The sequence below is a fragment of the Callorhinchus milii genome, unplaced genomic scaffold, assembly GCF_018977255.1.
Source record: "Callorhinchus milii isolate IMCB2004 unplaced genomic scaffold, IMCB_Cmil_1.0 Scaffold32, whole genome shotgun sequence".
Classification (NCBI taxonomy): domain Eukaryota; kingdom Metazoa; phylum Chordata; class Chondrichthyes; order Chimaeriformes; family Callorhinchidae; genus Callorhinchus; species Callorhinchus milii.
The window spans coordinates 3,684,496-3,701,710 of NW_024704773.1; the positions used below are offsets into that span (position 1 = coordinate 3,684,496).

General features: G+C 43.5%; 1 protein-coding gene across 4 annotated transcripts in view; it reads right to left on the reverse strand.

The window, feature by feature from the left end:
• slc12a2 (solute carrier family 12 member 2) overlaps positions 1-15,187 on the reverse strand; it is a 127,623-nt gene extending 112,436 nt beyond the window's left edge. For 3 of the 4 annotated variants that reach the window (XM_042345186.1, XM_042345188.1, XM_042345187.1), the window contains exon 1: positions 14,520-14,828. In XM_042345186.1, the coding sequence (XP_042201120.1) occupies positions 14,520-14,756 (237 nt within the window). In that variant the 5' untranslated portion in view covers positions 14,757-14,828. Of the gene's footprint in view, positions 1-14,519 lie in introns of all 4 variants that reach the window. The other variant, XM_042345189.1, reaches the window with a different exon arrangement.
• Positions 15,188-17,215: the final 2,028 nt, after the last annotated feature.

A 17,215-nucleotide genomic window follows, 5' to 3' on the forward strand; every position in this document is an offset into this window, starting at 1 on the left:
GGCTCTGGAACTCCATCCCCCAGTGCCTTCGCCTTGCTTCCTCCCTTTCCTCCTTCAAGGCTGGTCTCAAGATCTTTCTCTTTGACCGTGCCTTCAGCTCCCCTCTCGACTCTCTACCCCCTCCTCACTCCCTCTCTTCCCTCCCCTCACCCTGACCATTTCCCCCCTGCTCGGGTCCTGACCCAACTGTCCAGCACCTTGGGACGTCGTCCCGACGTGAAGGGCGCTCTATAAATGGAATCTTGTTGTTGTTGTAGTCCCATCCAGCCCCTCCCCAAACAAAAAAAATGTTTACACAGATTTGTTTCACGCAGGCAAGCATTGAGCGGCAGGGTTCAATATACCCAATGCATTTCTGAAGGCTTCTGTGAAAACAAAGCAACAAAAAAAATTATGCCATCATTGCAGTTGCTGTATAGGTCATCTGTAGCATACAGAAAATCAACAAATATTGGCAACATTTAGAGTAAAGTTCCCATATAATTTTTTGCTTAAATGCATATGTAATTTCCTTTTAAAAATTTTATGGTTTTGGATTCCAAAACTTTACTGAGTGAAGGTGCTGTTGTTGTAGTAGTACAAAGCACAGAATAATAATTCCTTGCATTTGATATAGCGCCTATCATGTCTTCAAGGCGTCTCAAAGCGCTTCACAGAATATACTGTAAAGTGAATTGACTGTATATTTTGTGGGCAAAACGAGGCAGCCAATTGCACAAGGTAGTGTTCCACAAGCAGTCGTGGATTGAAATGAACAATTTATTATTATTATTAATTTTTTTGAAGGAATTATTACCCCAGAAAAGCTATCCGCCATTCTACTAACAACTGGGTTACTACTTACTGCAAGGTAAACAGAGGCGTGTGGAGGAAGAAGACTTGCCCAACATTTCTCCCTGCCAGGATTCAAACCCAGGTCTCTCGCATATGGATGTTAGTCTCAGATGGACGGTATCCAAACATGTTCAAAAAGTGGTTTATTCCAAACATAGAAGTTTTCATACAAGGTGGATGCTTACTGCATGTACCATTGTTCATATAGGGCAAGTCTCCATTCATCTCATCTTGTTCCTGTCACCTTAGCCACTTTCAATACTTAAATGCTGGTTCCTCGTGTATCTACTGTAGTAGATGCAGTATTCGTCAAGATAATAAATTGAAAACTATTTATAGTAAAGAATAAGCTATTTAAAGTAAAGAACAGCATTGGATAGCATTTAAATGCAACACAGTAAAACATTGAATTAAGTGCAAATGGGTCAAAGTACTAGATTAATATCACTATATTCTGTATAAGTTACCACAGTAACACTCGGGACATTATTCCAGTATCCCTCGCTGATACGCTACATCAGTCAGTCACCCATCACTGTACCCTTGCAAATGATATGACGTTTCTGTTATAGTACAGATACCAGAGTCAAATAGTACTCCAGGTTTGGCTGGGATTAAAAGATTATACAAACCCCTACAACTTCATGTTCAATTGTACTCCAACTCTAGTTACACATTCTAAAAATGATTTTGGTCAGTACTTGACACCCGTCAGACATCCCTGACCAAAAAAAAACGTTTGTAGCCCAACTATATAATCTAACCTGATCCATCTGTATTGGATCCATTTCTTTGCAGTTCCAGTGTAATAAATCCCACCCAATTTGCTATAGTCAAATTTGTAGGATCAAGGAAGTTTCCATGTCCAAGTTATTTTAATAAACTAAACAGCAGAGGTTCTGGCACAGACTCTTCAGGCACTCAGTAAGCCTAAGCTTCCTCTTACAGATGTTGTTGAAGCTACTATGGGCTTCCAAGTTTCTCCAACATTACATCATGGATTTAATAATACAATAAAATAAGGCACCTTATCAAATCAACATATTTTTATTGGGTCAAAAAACAGTATTTTTAAGGAGTAAAACAGTATTTGCAGGCAAATAATAATACAGTACAATTTTATACGGTGCCTTTAATGTCGGGAGGATGTCCCAAGGTGCTAGCTTGGCACCCAAGCTGGGGGTTGGAGCCAAGGGGACGGGGAGGGGAAAGATGACTGAAAACACAGTGGAAAAGGTAGCTCTTGAGACAGACCTTGAATGAGGAGACGAAGGAAGCGAGTCAGAGGGACTCCATGATAAAGTTCCAGAGAGTGACGCCATATAGATTTGTGCATAGGAATATCCTTATAAACAGCCATGAAGTGGATGACCTTTTTTAGAATATTGATGGATCGTTTTCTTAGGCACCAGGAGAAACTACTCTCTCTTTTTGAATAGTCCCTGAACAGCAGATGGAACAGTTTAGTATCTCATCCAAAGGACAGCACCTCTGGCAAAGCAGTGCTCCGCTAGCACTCAATTAAAATGATCAACTATGAGCAGTCTTGACATGACCTTAAACTCACAACCTTCTGACTCAGGTGAGAGTGCTACCAAGTGTCTCAGGCAGACTCCTTAAAAATTCCACTTGTATTACTTACATCTAATTCTGTGGGAAAAAAAGCCTGCATTTGCTGCAAGGAAGTAATAGTAAGCAATCTGCGCAAAACGATACTCCAGTATTCAAACACTGGCACCAGAAAAAATTGAAATCATTTTATTACTCTTGGAGGTTACTCACGAAATTCGTATCACACTCCAAGTGCACAAATTAAAAATTGGTCATTCTCACTTCATGGCTGTTTATGGAACGTCGCCATGTGCAAGTTGGTTGCCGCAATCATCCACAAATCAGTCACTACATTTTACTTTGTAGTACACCTGCATTTATACAGCGCCTTCACTTATATAGATGTCCAGCACTTCAGTTTGTGCCGATTTAATTAAAAAGAAGTCCTGTAAAGAGCTTGAAGATGTCCTCCTGACCTGAAAGGAGCTATATCAAATGCATATCAGGGAAAGGTTTGAGAAGATATAGGAGATACATCTGTACTACAATTTTAAATTATACAGCTATATTGCCAACTGTGCGCTGAATCAAACATTATATTTTGCAACCAAAGGTGTGTATTCCAGCACTTTGATAAACAACCTACTGCTGTACAATAAGATTATCACTTGTGCCCATCTACAGCAATAATCATCAGGAGAAAACTAATCTTCTCAAACCCAGCGATCTTTTTCTACTTTGTCAAATGAAGGATCTATAAATGGACATTTCAACGTGAGGGATGACAGAACATACGTCACGCATACAACAAAGTCAACCTTGAAAACAATCAAATGTCGAATGGTGCAGTATTCAGAGCATGTGCCTAACTGCAACAATGCAAGTGCTACCCCAGCTCAGCTGGAATTGCATAATAGAATTGTATTTGGCCGACTGATGTGCAGACAAATTTACTCAATGAACTGAAAGGTTGTTTGTCATACAGAAGGTTGTAAGGCAGCCAATCAATGCGTGTAGATGTCTACTTAACTGTACAAAATGATGAGCAAGGCATTTTAGAGTACACGCTACTGCAATACATATCTCCAATTCTCAGAAGTCAGGATTTAAGTTGCTTTGCTCAGTATCTCAGTATGAAGGTCACCTTGCTGGCAGTGTAGAGCATCAGACAGAACAAAGATCTACAATTATGAATTCCCAGGGAATTTAGAGTTGAATTCTTTTTTTAAAAAAAGTTGCAGAATGATTACATTATATTGCAAAACTAAATAGCATTCAGTCATAGTCTTTGTTTCCTGAATTATTCACCACTGCAGCAATAACAAGGAACAAACAAAAAATATTCCATGCATCAATTAAAGATTACAAATCTTACAGGATTATTACTCTGCAAAAAGCAGCTAGTTTCAAAACCCAACTATACCTTAGTCTAGTAAACTCGCGAGATGCAAATGGAAGCAGATTATCCAGAGACCCTACCAAGGCATTGGCAATGAGCTTCTTTGCTCAATCCATAGGAATATATTAGATCACAGTAGATATTGTTATCCTATTTCCTTGCCATTTCTCCATATCCCTGAATTATCCTTACTTTCTATGCATCTTATCAATCTCCTTTAAATATCTCAATCTATCCTTTAGTTTTACTCATACCAATACTGTATCCACTGAATTCACAGCTATCGCATATTGTCACTTGCCATATTGGATGTGCGAAGGGAACCAAGAGTACAGCAGCCCACACATCCCTCTCAGGCATGTAACAGAATAAACCCTGAAACTCTAACCCTTACACTATCAGACTATTCACATGGGGAACCTTGTCAACTTGGCTCAGTTGGAAGCACTCTCATCTCCATGAGGCACATCCCCCAGCACTGCACTGAAGTGCCATGCTATTCAATGAGTGCCAAGCCACCAACACAAGTTGAACACACCACTGACTTGGAGGCAAGTGTGCCACCAACTGAGCCAGGCGGACATCTAAATACTTGACAAAGCAGACCTCTCAGGCTGGTGGTGAGACATACATTAAATGTTAACTGTCTTCAGTAGTCTCTCCAGCTCTTTAAAAGCTTTTCTGACAAAAAATATTAAGGGCAGTTATATCCCTACTCGAATCACTAGAAGGATGAAGTCCTTAAGGTGGTCCCACACAGCATCAGATATCAAATTTCTCTTAAGATGGAGTTATCATGTACAATTTAGATCACGTTGAATTAAACTGTTCAATGTTATTGTCCATTACTGATAACTGGCTGGTTTGACTCATTTCCGTTCCATTGTCCCTAAATGGATCATCTCTATGGAGGCAGTTTTCTGTCTCCCTCCCATAGTAAATAACAAATTAACAATAATAATCTTTGCACTTGATATAGCACCTTTTACAATAGGCCATCTCAGAGCACGTCACAAGATATTCTGTAAAATGTACCCTCTGGGTAAAGAAAAACGTCCTGGTATCTGTCTTGAAATTGTCTTTTACAACTCTAAACCTATGTCCTCTTGCTCAGCGCCTTGCAACGTTCTCCCGACTTGAAAGACGCTACACAAATTTTATTTTGTTGTTTTGTTCTACTGTTTTAGTGGTTCCTAAAGCATTATTCTGGGTTTATTTTTTTTTTCAATCCTACCTAAACCTTTCATACACCCCTATAACGTTCCTCTGAAACACCTTCTCTCAATACTGAAGAGCCCTAGGTTGTCTAATAGTTACTTCCTCTAACACTGGGGATCATCCTCATTGAGACAGCATTCTTCTTCAACCCAATTGGATCCATCTTCAACAACTGAACTCATCAGAAAGTTATTTTAACAACTACTGTATAGTTAAATGTACCCATTACATATCCATTAGTTTCATTTCTACAGCTTCTATAATAATAATAATCCTTGCATTTGATATAGCGCTTTTCACGTCAGGAGGACGTCCCAAAGCGCTTCACAGAACACACTGTAAAGTGAATTGACTGTATATTTGTGGGCGAACGCGGCAGCCAATTGCGCACAGCTATGTCCCACAAACAGTCATAGATTGAAAATGACCAATTTAATTATTGTTTTTAGTTTTGGAGGGATTATTATTAGGCGTGTGGAGTAAGGAAACTTGCCCAAGGTTTCGCCCTGCCTGGAATTGAACTCAGGTCTCTCACTTGCAAAGCGAGTGCTCTAACCACTGAGCTACAGGACTCCACGAGTTCTGAGTTTTTCCTGAAAATGTAGTGACTATTTGTTGTCAAAAGTGGTAACAAATTTACACACAGCAGTGTCCTGTGAAGTGAACAACCATTCGTTTTTTAAAAAAAAATCACACAACACACAAAAGCTTATGCAGAGAATTACTACCATGACAGAAATCAGTGAAGTGGTCTAAAATGCTGCTTTAGTGTTTTGAAGACTTTGAAAACTCAAAAAACTTGATGCAGCCAATTAGTTATTTAAAAATGTCACCGTGAGAAACCCAAACACACACAGGATGATAAGTGGTGGAAATTGACCACAGTTTTCAGTTTTTAATTAGTCTGGATTAGCATCAATCAATCCGAGACCCGTTGGAACACAAGATAATAATAATAATAATAATCCTTGCATTTGATATAGCGCTTTTCACGTCTTCTAGACGTCCCAAAGCGATTCACAGAACATACTGTAAAGTGAATTGACTGTATATTTGTGGGCGAACGCGGCAGCCAATTGCGCACAGCAATGTCCCACAAACAGTCGTAGATTGAAAATGACCAATTTTATTATTGTTTTTTGTTTTTGGAGGGATTATTATTAGGCGTGTGGAGTAAGGAAACTTGCCCTCTGCCTGGAATTGAACTCAGGTCTCTCGCTTGCAAAGCGAGTGCTCTAACCACTGAGCTACAGGACTCCACTTGATGCAAGCAGGCTCCCTCTCCTCTGCCTTAACCCCAACCTCAAAAAAGACACACTTCCCAAACCTACCGATATTTTCCTCTATGGGAGTGCTAAATGAAAACCAAGTGTCTTGCTACAGGACTGTGCGTGCTAGAATTGAGTGGAGAACAGCCAAACGAATGCACTAAGGATGCTTACAGCCAAAAAAGAGAGGTGACTCAGCCCAAGACAGTAGTAAGGGCTGAATTCAAACCTAGGTCCTAAAGTCCCCATTCTAAGTTACTATCAAAAACACAAGGTGGTTAATACAATGTTGGATCTTGAAAACCTCTGGTCCGAAATAGACTTCTCCTCGACTGAGAAATGGGAGCAGCCATACAAAAGGATTTCGGGATAACTTGGTGATCTACAAACTATTGAGAGACATTTGACAACTAAAGTTGACAATAATTGAAGGAGTTCTCTCAATGAGGACGTACCAGGCAAACCTCAAGAAAAGCTCTTAGCCAATCTTAAAAAAACATTGGTAACATCAATAGAGTCCAATAGCCCAGTTGGAGGAAGCCCAAGAAAGAATAAGGAGCTGTGCAGTACATTTATTTATGCAGGATAAGAACTATTCTTCATTTGGTAACTTTCATAAATATGCTCCTAAATATGTCAGCAATTTGAAACATACATTTCCAAATATATTTAAATGATAAACAAGATGAAAAGAAACAGTTAAGGGGAGGGAGAACTGATATAGCACTTAGCCCAAACACTATTACATTTCTTAATAATAATAATAGCACCTTTTACATCAAGAAGATGTCTCAAAGCACTTCACCAGATTTCACAGTAAAGCGTAGTGACTACATTTTGCAGGCAAACACGGTAGCCAATTTGCATTGAGAAATGTTCGACAAGCAGCCATGAAATGAATGACTAATTTTATTTGAGAGATTGTTGACCAAGACACTGAGAAAAACTCCCTCCCTCGTACTTGGAGCGTACAGTTCACATCTAACTCCCCAAATGACCTAGAAATCCCTTGAGCACTTGGGAGACATTTCCTACAAAATTCTGATGAGATTGTGCTTTATATATGTAATCCCCAGAACAAGTGCTTGACTTAACTCAGATGAGTTATCCACTGACTACATGTGTTGGTTATAAAAGAAAACCTGGTTATAAATATTTGTTTTTGAAGTTGATACAACCAATTAAGGACTTACACAGGAAGCTAACTTGAATGCCTTGTAATTTGTTTTTCAAAGTAAAACAGCCTCTTGATCAAGCTTACCAATTGTAAACAAAATACAAGTTTACACTCTGCACAGTACAAGTCTACATTTCTGTAACTGCATATTCTATAAACTTCCTAGAAGTGCTCTGAGACACCACCCGGCGTGAAGCACAATATATAAATGCAAGTTGTTGTTATTATTCTGGGCATCATCCAATAAACCAGGAATTAAAATAGATTTGACGCCACATCTTAGCCAATTGGATTTTGATGTCCCAGGGAATTCACATCCTCTCCGTAAACCAAATAAGGAATACCAGTTTCAAGGTTATATCAGCCTCCTAATCCTTCGCTTTCACCCACCTTTCCCCAGGAGACTGCCGAGTTACCATTTGTCCGCAACACATCCATCAAAACAATGTATTGTTTTACAGAACAGGTGTTCAGCATAAAGCCCCATTAAAATACCAAAGAACTTCAACATCAAGAGAATCTGCCTGAAGCAAACACTAAAAATATACAAAGTATCTGAAACACAGTTTTATATAATACAGGACATCAGACTTGCCCGATTTGTTTGTGAGCAAAGCACTGAGGGGCACAGCTGGCGGCCAATATATTTTTCCCTGGTGGTGAAATATGAACTTAGATATGACCTGATGCCAACTAGCTGTCGTACAGGAAGCCATCTTGTGCAAGCATATGACTGATTTTGAGCATGAGCACGCACCTGCACGCTTTTCAGAAATATATTATTAATTGCCCTTAAAGCTATTCTAGTAGTTTGAAGCAGAGACAGTCGCTGCAGACACATTAAAGTGATTTGACAGGAGACACGCCATGAGCGCAGAGACTGACACACCTGAGACACAATCACAACTGAACCGTGCAGTACTGTACTAAAGTGATATTACTAAAGTGATATTACCCTTCTTTAATCAAAAAGACAGACAACACACTATAAATGTACTTCTACAAATAAAATAGATTATACACCCCAAATTTAAAAAGTTATTTGCAGCTCCAGGGCCACAGAGAACTCAAATATTTTTTTAAAAATTTCAATAAAGATAAAATTCACCAACTGCACAGTATATTCACGGCACAAAGCTCTTCTGTTTAGTTTCCCTCCCTCCCTCAATTTGATTTTCAGAAATCTAAGGGCTAGAAACATAGATCAGTAATGGTAAGATATACAGATTTCAACAGGAATTATCTTGAGAATCATTGATGTTTGAAATTAAAATGCATCTCCAACTCACGTGCCAAAACCTTGAACATTTTACGTGTCTTATTTTCAGCGATCATGCATTCTTTCAAAAAATGTACACAAATAAGTGAGCACACACACCTGGCATTGACTGTTAAAAGTGGGAAATAGAAACTAAATTTTAATTTTTCTTGGTCATTATTAACCCAGTACTTACATCAGTCTAACCTTTTACACCGGTGAGTTAACAATTAGCTACTAGGCCCCTAACCTGCGGAACTTCCTCCCTTTACCCCTCTGTCTCACCATCTCGGTGTCTGTCTTTATATCCTGTCCCCAAAAATAAATGCACCTTTTTGACCATATCTACAACCACCTCCCCCTCATTCCATCCTTGTCAGGCACATCAAGACATTATTCTACATAAAGTGTGCTGCATAAATGTGAGTTGTTGGTGGCTCAAGAGAATACAAGATTTATATGGTATGCAAAAAAGTATATTATTCACTGCAAACATCAGCTTTGGTATGCTAATACCTCAGATCAGATTCCAACAAAGGAAAACAGGCCATTAGTAATACTAATAGGATTTGCACCATGCAATTAATGCCGTATTCACTATTTTCTCATAGTTTTCATAAGTTTTCCCTTCTACACTTGCCCCCTTCCACTGTTAAAGCCTGCGCTTTCAGTCATCTTCCCCTACCCCCACCTGGCTTGGGTGCCCAGCCAGCTATGCGATACAATAGGATTTGAGACATCCTCCCGATGTCGAAGATGCTGTATATTGCAAATTGAATTGGATTAAGCCATAGAGACTCGAGGGTCAGCAATATGATTTTTGAATTAGCTGTTCTCAGCAATATATAGAAGAGGGGTGAGGGGGAATATAAAAGACCTTTAGCTACTCTGCGCTACAGAGGGTGGTTTTAAAAAAATAGGGCATGATTATCCATTGGTCCCTGATGGAAATTTTATACACGCAGACACATACACACATATATATTATATATACACACACATATGTATTGTTATAGAAATCTAGGCTATTGGGCCCATCTTAAAACAGATTTGGGCTCATCACATGTGAAGATCTCCACAGTGAAGTAGCTTGTTGGCATTTACTGTTCAGGCATGAAGAATAGCCACTTGGGAAAGGTACAAAACAGCTGTCAGTAAGAATAATAATACTTGCATTTGATATAGCACATTATCAAGTTATCCAGACATCTCAAAGTGTTTCACAGGATATACTGTAAAGGAGAGTGACCATGTATTTTGTGGGCAAACGTAGCCAAACAGAAATGTCCCACAAACAGCAATGGAGTGAGTGACCATTTTTTAAAAAATATTTAAGTGATTTATTGGCCAGAGATACCAGGAGAAACTTCATTCTCCTTTTGGATAGTGCTATGGATCTTCAAAGTCCACCTGAACGGGCAGACTGGACCTCCGACAATGAAACACATCCCCAGTGCTACATTGGAGTGGCAGCTTAAACTACATGGAACCATATTCTCCAGAGGCCCCTTCTGGAACGGAGGATATTGGGACATAAAAATAAACTCTGTCACCATACTTTTTTTCCCCTGCAGAAAACTGAAGATAACCACAATTTACAAGTTTAAAACATTTTGTCGTATTTTCTTACAAAGCAAAAGAATATCACAAATTCAACATCACTGCACAATAATCTCTTCAATAGTCACTGTTCCCCCTCAGTTTCAAAATGTGTTGAACTGCCATCTGGGAGTGAAACGGTTTAGCAAACAACCCTGCTTTACAGCTGGGACTGCAGCGCCCTGAAGGTCAATTGGTATCAACTGTGGAATCCTTCCATATCAGTCTAATTAAGACACAACTATAAAACATGCAATGGCTTGAGCTCAAAAGACATTGGAGTTCAATTACACCCATCCGTAACATGTACCAAGATTAAACACAGACTACTATTCACAATTAGATGGATCAGACACCCTCCCAGTACCAGGACATTCTGTGTGAAAGAGTAAACAAATATCTTACTATGAACTTCAATGTGTGCATTTTTAAAGTGTGGTGCTGGGGGGTGGGAGGGAAGAAAAGGATACAATGGAGTTCTGGAGTATTATAGCTATAAGATATGTAGCAACATACATTTTGAAATGTCAGCTACAATAGATGGGTTCGGAAATAAGGTTGCAGAATCAGAACCTGCAGAATCGCTGTCCGCCTAACACTAGGCAATGAAACTAGAAATGTGCTTTATACGCACAAAGGTTCTTAATCTAGGTGTTGTGTTAAAAGTGTACAAAACGAATTTCACGCATGAGAAAGAGTAGCAAGTATGTGTTGGATTATGTTCCCTGGTCCATTGATAAACTAACTGAAGTCTAGCAGACCACCAGTCTGCCAACTGGCAAGATTTCTCATTTTGCCAAGTACACAGGTAAAATATTCTATCATTCACAGCTCCAACAACATCAAAGAGACATACAAATATCCTTTTTTTCCTGCATACAGTGTCCAGCAGCATTTTACCAGCTGTTCATTACTGGTAAAAACTAATAGCTTTCAGTCCAGGTTTAAAGGTTCAAACCCTCCAGTGACATTAGGGGAAGTATATTACTACTACTAACAATAATACTGTATTTGATATAGCTAGCACCTTATCATGTCATTGAAATGTCTCAAAGCACTTCACATAGTATACTATAAAGGGAATTGACTGTATATTTTGTGGGTGAAACTACCAATAAAATGAACGAAAGACGAAGAACAAGTCAATCTAACCGGGGGTGGGGTAAGAGGGTGAACAGCAGAACCACCAAACTAGCACTCTTTAGGTAGTTGTGTTAACAGCACCAGTGACAATACTAAAAACTGGTCTCATCACCACCAATCATTACTCAGCACCCGTGTTCAGTTCTGTTCTCATTCCTATCTATTTGTTGTATTATGGTAGTTCTATTGGAATGTTTTTTGGAGGAAAGGGGGTAAAAGAAAAACTTTAGTGCAGGGGTAAATTGGAGACCTTTTAAACCACTAGTCAGCCAAGTAAACCCTCTTCATTTATCTCTGTTGTACCTGAACTTAACAGTGAGTTTCTCACACTCTTAGAAATAGGAGGCCATTCAGTCCAGAAAACCAGTTGTACTGGTTTATTAGATCATGGCAGTGAGAGTTGCTTACAGCCTTAAGAATAGAAGGAACTCGTTCAACCTAGCAATCATAATAATAGTAATAATAATCCTTGCATTTGATTTAGCACCTTATCATGTTGTTGAGACATCTCAAAGTACTTCACAGGATATACTGTAAAGTGGTTTGACTGTATTTTGTGGGCGAAATGCAGCAGCCAGTTGAATACAGCAATGTCCCACAAACAGGCACAAAATTGGTCACTGGAATGAGTGACCAATTTTATTTGGGAGGGATTGTTAGTCAGGACACCGAGAGAAACTCCCTTCTCGTTTTAAATAGTTCTATGGATTTCTAACATACACCCGAACAGACAGATGGGACACTACTTTTAACATCTCATCCAAAGGGAAGGCACTTCCATCAATGCAACACATTCCCAGCCCTGCATTGGACTATCATCTTAGACTATGTAAATTCCAAGTACTGACGTGGGGCTTGAACCCACAACCGTCTGACTCAGAATGCTACCACTGCACTTGCATTTGATTTAGCACCTTATCATGTTGTTGAGACATCTCAAAGTACTTGGAATCTTGTTATTGTAAGCTGACACAAACCTGTTTGACAAGTTGATTGGACTAGTTTATTATATATTTAAAAAATAAATATCATATAATATCACACAAGGATAATTATTATCATTATTCTCTAGCTAGGCAGATAGCCTTCTGGGAAGCGCAAGGTGGTGGGGGGGGGGGGGGGGGAAATAGTGGGCAAACCTTTTGCAGTAGTTCAAAATTAGGAATACAGCACGATCCACATATTATCATAAGACTACCATCAATTTTTTCTGAGTTTCCTTCCTCCCTCTTACGCTTAGAAAAATGGAAGTACCGTAGATTACAAATTGAAGTTAGATTCAGAAAAATGACTGGCATTCAACTTCCTGAGTAAGAAGCTAATAAATGATGTTGTCAGGGCTTCCATCTCTGGACCAAGGACCAGAACCTAATTCACTAGTCGCAAGCTCTCAAACAATGAGAACTGAGGCTTTTCCAAAATGTAGCTCCTGACGGTGTTCTCTTTCCACAGAACTCATCGATTATGACAGATGCACAAGAAGCATCTGCGATGAGGGAAGGTAAAAGCAATAAACTTGCACAGGAGATAATATTAATACTGCATTTGATATAGCACCTGATCATGTTGTCGAGACATGTGCTTTGGGCTGTCCTCCCAACATGAAAGGTACTATACAAATACAATTTATTGTTGAGACATCTCAAAGTGATTCACAGGATATACTATAAAGTGGATTGACTACGTATTTTGTGGGCAAAACTAACTGTAATATCATGCAGCAAGCTACCACGGTTTGCAAAATCTAATCGGTTCGTCGAAATGTTTACACTCTACTCACTTGAACGCTTTAAAAACATCTGAACCCTTCAATTGGATTACAGGTTTGTATGTCATTCCCTGGTGTGCATTTTATACTTTGTTTGCAATGATAGTGCCAGTGTTAAATGTGGAGGAAAATTGTACACAATAAGTATCAGGCACCTCCTAACAATAGAACCAAACTTAAGACAGCCAAGACCGGTGCCAGGGCTCTACCAGGCACAATAGTCTAAGGGGCAGCATGCGTGGCATGAAACCAACTTTACAACACGTTTGAAAACTTCAGGCTTTGTTATTTACAAAGGGGTGGAGGGAGGGGGGAGTGGACGGGGGTGGACGGGGGGGGGGGGTGGGGGGGGGAAAAGAGTAAAGCAATGTTGTCACTATGCTTTCAGTGGATCACTTTCCACGAAAAGTGTTTCGCCTACAAAACACAGCCAATCCACTTTGCAGCAAATCCTGGGAAGCGCTTTGAGACGTCGCAACAACTTGACAGGGCGCTGCATCAAATGCAAGGAATATTAGGATTGCTATTAAACGGCCTTAGGTGCGATGAACAATTTTGTTGAAAAACAAATTAAAACGTAGCCTGCAAATGATGCCAAAATAAATTTTGACCCCCCCCACCCACCAAAATAACGCACAGAGTATTCAACAACAACAACTTGCATTTATATAGCGCCCTTCAGGTCGGAGCAGAGTCTGGGAGGGATTACCAGTGGGCAGAGCCTGACATTGAGCCGGGAGTGGGGGGGGACTGTAACAAGAGGATGGTCTTCAGTCCTGATGTAAAAAGAGGGGTAGGAAAGGGGGGGAGGGGGCAAGAGGGTGGGATGGGGTGGGGTGTGCAAGAGGGTGGGATGGGGTGGGCGGCAAGAGGGTGGGATGGGGTGGGGGGCAAGAGGGTGGGATGGGGTGGGGGGGCAAGAGGGTGGGAGGGGAAGAGGTGGGATGGGTGGGGGGGCGCAAGAGGGTGGGATGGGTGGGCGGCAAGAGGGTGGGATGGGGTGGGGGGCAAGAGGGTGGGATGGGGTGGGGGGGCAAGAGGGTGGGAGGGGAAGAAGGTGGGATGGGTGGGGGGGCGCAAGAGGGTGGGATGGGTGGGCGGCAAGAGGGTGGGATGGGGTGGGGGGCAAGAGGGTGGGATGGGGTGGGGGGCAAGAGGGTGGGATGGGTGGGGGGGCGCAAGAGGGTGGGATGAGGGGGGGGGGGGGAAGAGTGGAGTTGTGGCTGAAACCTTCAACATATAAAAAAAAACCTGAGCCCCCCAACCCCCCCCAACCCCAGCCCCCCCCAGCCCCCCCCCATTACCTTGTCCAGCTCGTCGTGCAGGTCCGCCAGACTGGGTCTGAGCAGCTTCTCCCCGAGCTGAGCCGCCGTGTGCCGGTAGTGGTCGATCCTGGGGACGGCGTCGATGGTGTTGTGCCCGAAGGTCCTGAGATAGTAGGTGTTGGTGTGGGTGTCGTAGTAGTGGTGCGCTCCGGTGCCGGAGGAGTGCAGACTGCCTTCGCTCAGCAGCGTGTCGCCGTTCTGCGGGAAGCCGTTCATGCCCTCGCTGGGCAGCCCGGCGCCGGCAGCCTGGCAGTGGTGCGGGGCAGAGCCCGATGCCTGTTGTTGTTGTTGTTGTTGCTGCTGCTGCTGCTCGTCCGACGCCGGGTCCACGAAATTCACCCGGAACCTGCCCTTCGCCTCCTCCGAGGAGGATGGAGGGGCGGTGGCCGGGGAGGCGATGCCGCTGTCGGGTTGGGCTGCAGGTGAAGCGCTTCCATCCTCCTCCTCCTTCTCCTTCTCCTCCTTCTCCTCCTCCTCCTCCTCGGCCCCGGGCAGCGGCCCCGCAAACGATGCGGTTTTCTGCTCTCCGTCTGCATCGCTCCCGCCGCCGCCGCCCTCTCCCTCCACTCCTCCTCCTCCTCCTCCTCCGCCTCCGCCGCCCTCACTCACCAGATCCACCTGGAAGCGGCTCTGGCTGCCCACGGGGCGCAGGGACCCTCCTCCCGCCGCCGGCTCCGGGGCACACGCTCCGGGCTGATGGGGGGAGGAGGAGGAGGTGGAGGAGGAGGAGAGGGCGGCGGCGGCGGCGGCACTGGGACCAGGAGACACGGGCTCCATCTTCTCCAACTTGCACACGCGGCTTGAGTGACACAACACAGCACAGAGAGGGAGAGGGAGGGAGGGGGAGAGGGAGGGAGAGAGAGGGAGAGAGGGAGGGGGAGAGAGGGAGAGGGAGAGAGGGAGGGAGGGAGGGAGAGAGGGAGGGAGGGGGAGAGAGGGAGGGAGGGGGAGAGAGGGAGGGAGGGAGGGGGGAGAGAGGGAGAGAGGGAGGGGGAGAGAAGGAGGGAGGGAGGGAGGGAGGGGGAGAGAGAGAGGGAGAGAGGGAGGGGGGAGAGAGGGAGAGAGAGGGAGGAATGTATAAGGTTAGAAAAAAGAAATGCACAAAGAAAACAAAATGCAAAGAATCACTTCCCCCACAGTTTGAAAGTATCAGGAATTTGAATTCGGCTTCGATCACAGAGAGAGAGAGAGAGAATTAAACACATACACTACACACACACACACACCGACTGCACTGTGTGAGCTTCGTAACGAGAGAGAACCGGATCACTGACTCACTGACTGACTTGACTGCTGCAATGTCTGTCTGTCTGTGTCTGTCTGTCTGTCTCACGCACTCACTCACCAGCAGTGCCCTCACACCGATCTCTATATAAACGCTCGGCCCTGCCTCTGGCACTGACTCACTCGCTGTGGATCGGCCTCTCTGTGTCTCTATCCCTCCCCTCTGCCGCCACACTTACAAATGCCACCACCCCCCGTGTCACTCACTGACCATCACTTCTCCCGCACTGGCTCTGCATCACTCACTCCTGAAACACAGTCTCTCTCTCTCTCTCTCTGGATCACTCACACCTATAGTCTTGCCTCTCCCCAGGTTACTCACTCCTATAGTAGCCTCTCCCCAGGTTACTCACTCCTATAATAGCCTCTCCCCAGGTTACTCACTCCTATAATAGCCTCTCCCCAGGTTACTCCTGTAGTGCAGTCTCTCTCTCCGGATCACTCACTCCTATAGTCCAGTCTCTCTCTCCGGATCACTCACTCCTGTAGTCCAGTCTCTCTCTCCGGATCACTCACTCCTGTAGTCCAGTCTCTCTCTCTGGATCACTCACTCCTGTAGTCCAGTCTCTCTCTCTGGATCACTCACTCCTGTAGTCCAGTCTCTCTCTCTGGATCACTCACTCCTGTAGTCCAGTCTCTCTCTCTGGATCACTCACTCCTGTAGTGCAGTCTCTCTCTCTGGATCACTCACTCCTGTAGTGCAGTCTCTCTCTGGATCACTGTAATGCAGTCTCTCTCTGGATCACTCACTCCTGTAGTCCAGTCTCTCTCTCTGGATCACTCACTCCTGTAGTGCAGTCTCTCTCTCTGGATCACTCACTCCTGTAGTCCAGTCTCTCTCTCTGGATCACTCACTCCTGTAATGCAGTCTCTCTCTGGATCACTGTAATGCAGTCTCTCTCTCTGGATCACTGTAATGCAGTCTCTCTCTCTGGATCACTCACTCCTGTAGTCCAGTCTCTCTGTGGATCACTCACTGGGCTATCTATCTGTCTATCTATCTGTCTGTCTATCACCTGCTCTTTAAGAGTGTACAATATCAGACCGTCTTTGTATTGTGCCTCTCACTGACTGACTGACTCTGTACCGCCGGTCCTGTCACTCAACTATGCCGCTGACTCACATCCTATCTACGTATCAGCAGCTCTGCAATCTGCCACCGCCCCCCCTCCATCCCCCCTCCATCCCCCCTCCCTCACCCCCCTGTCTCCCTGTCTCCCGGCCCGGCCCGGCCCGGCAGCGATCCACCCCCGTCCTCTCCCGGTATCTTCTCTTCTCCCTCTCGCTCCCAAACACACATAAACACACCGAAAAGCTGCGCACAGTTCCTGCTTCCTTCCTGCTCTCTGCCTCTGTGTGTGTGTGTGTGTCTCGGGCTCTCCCCGCGGCGT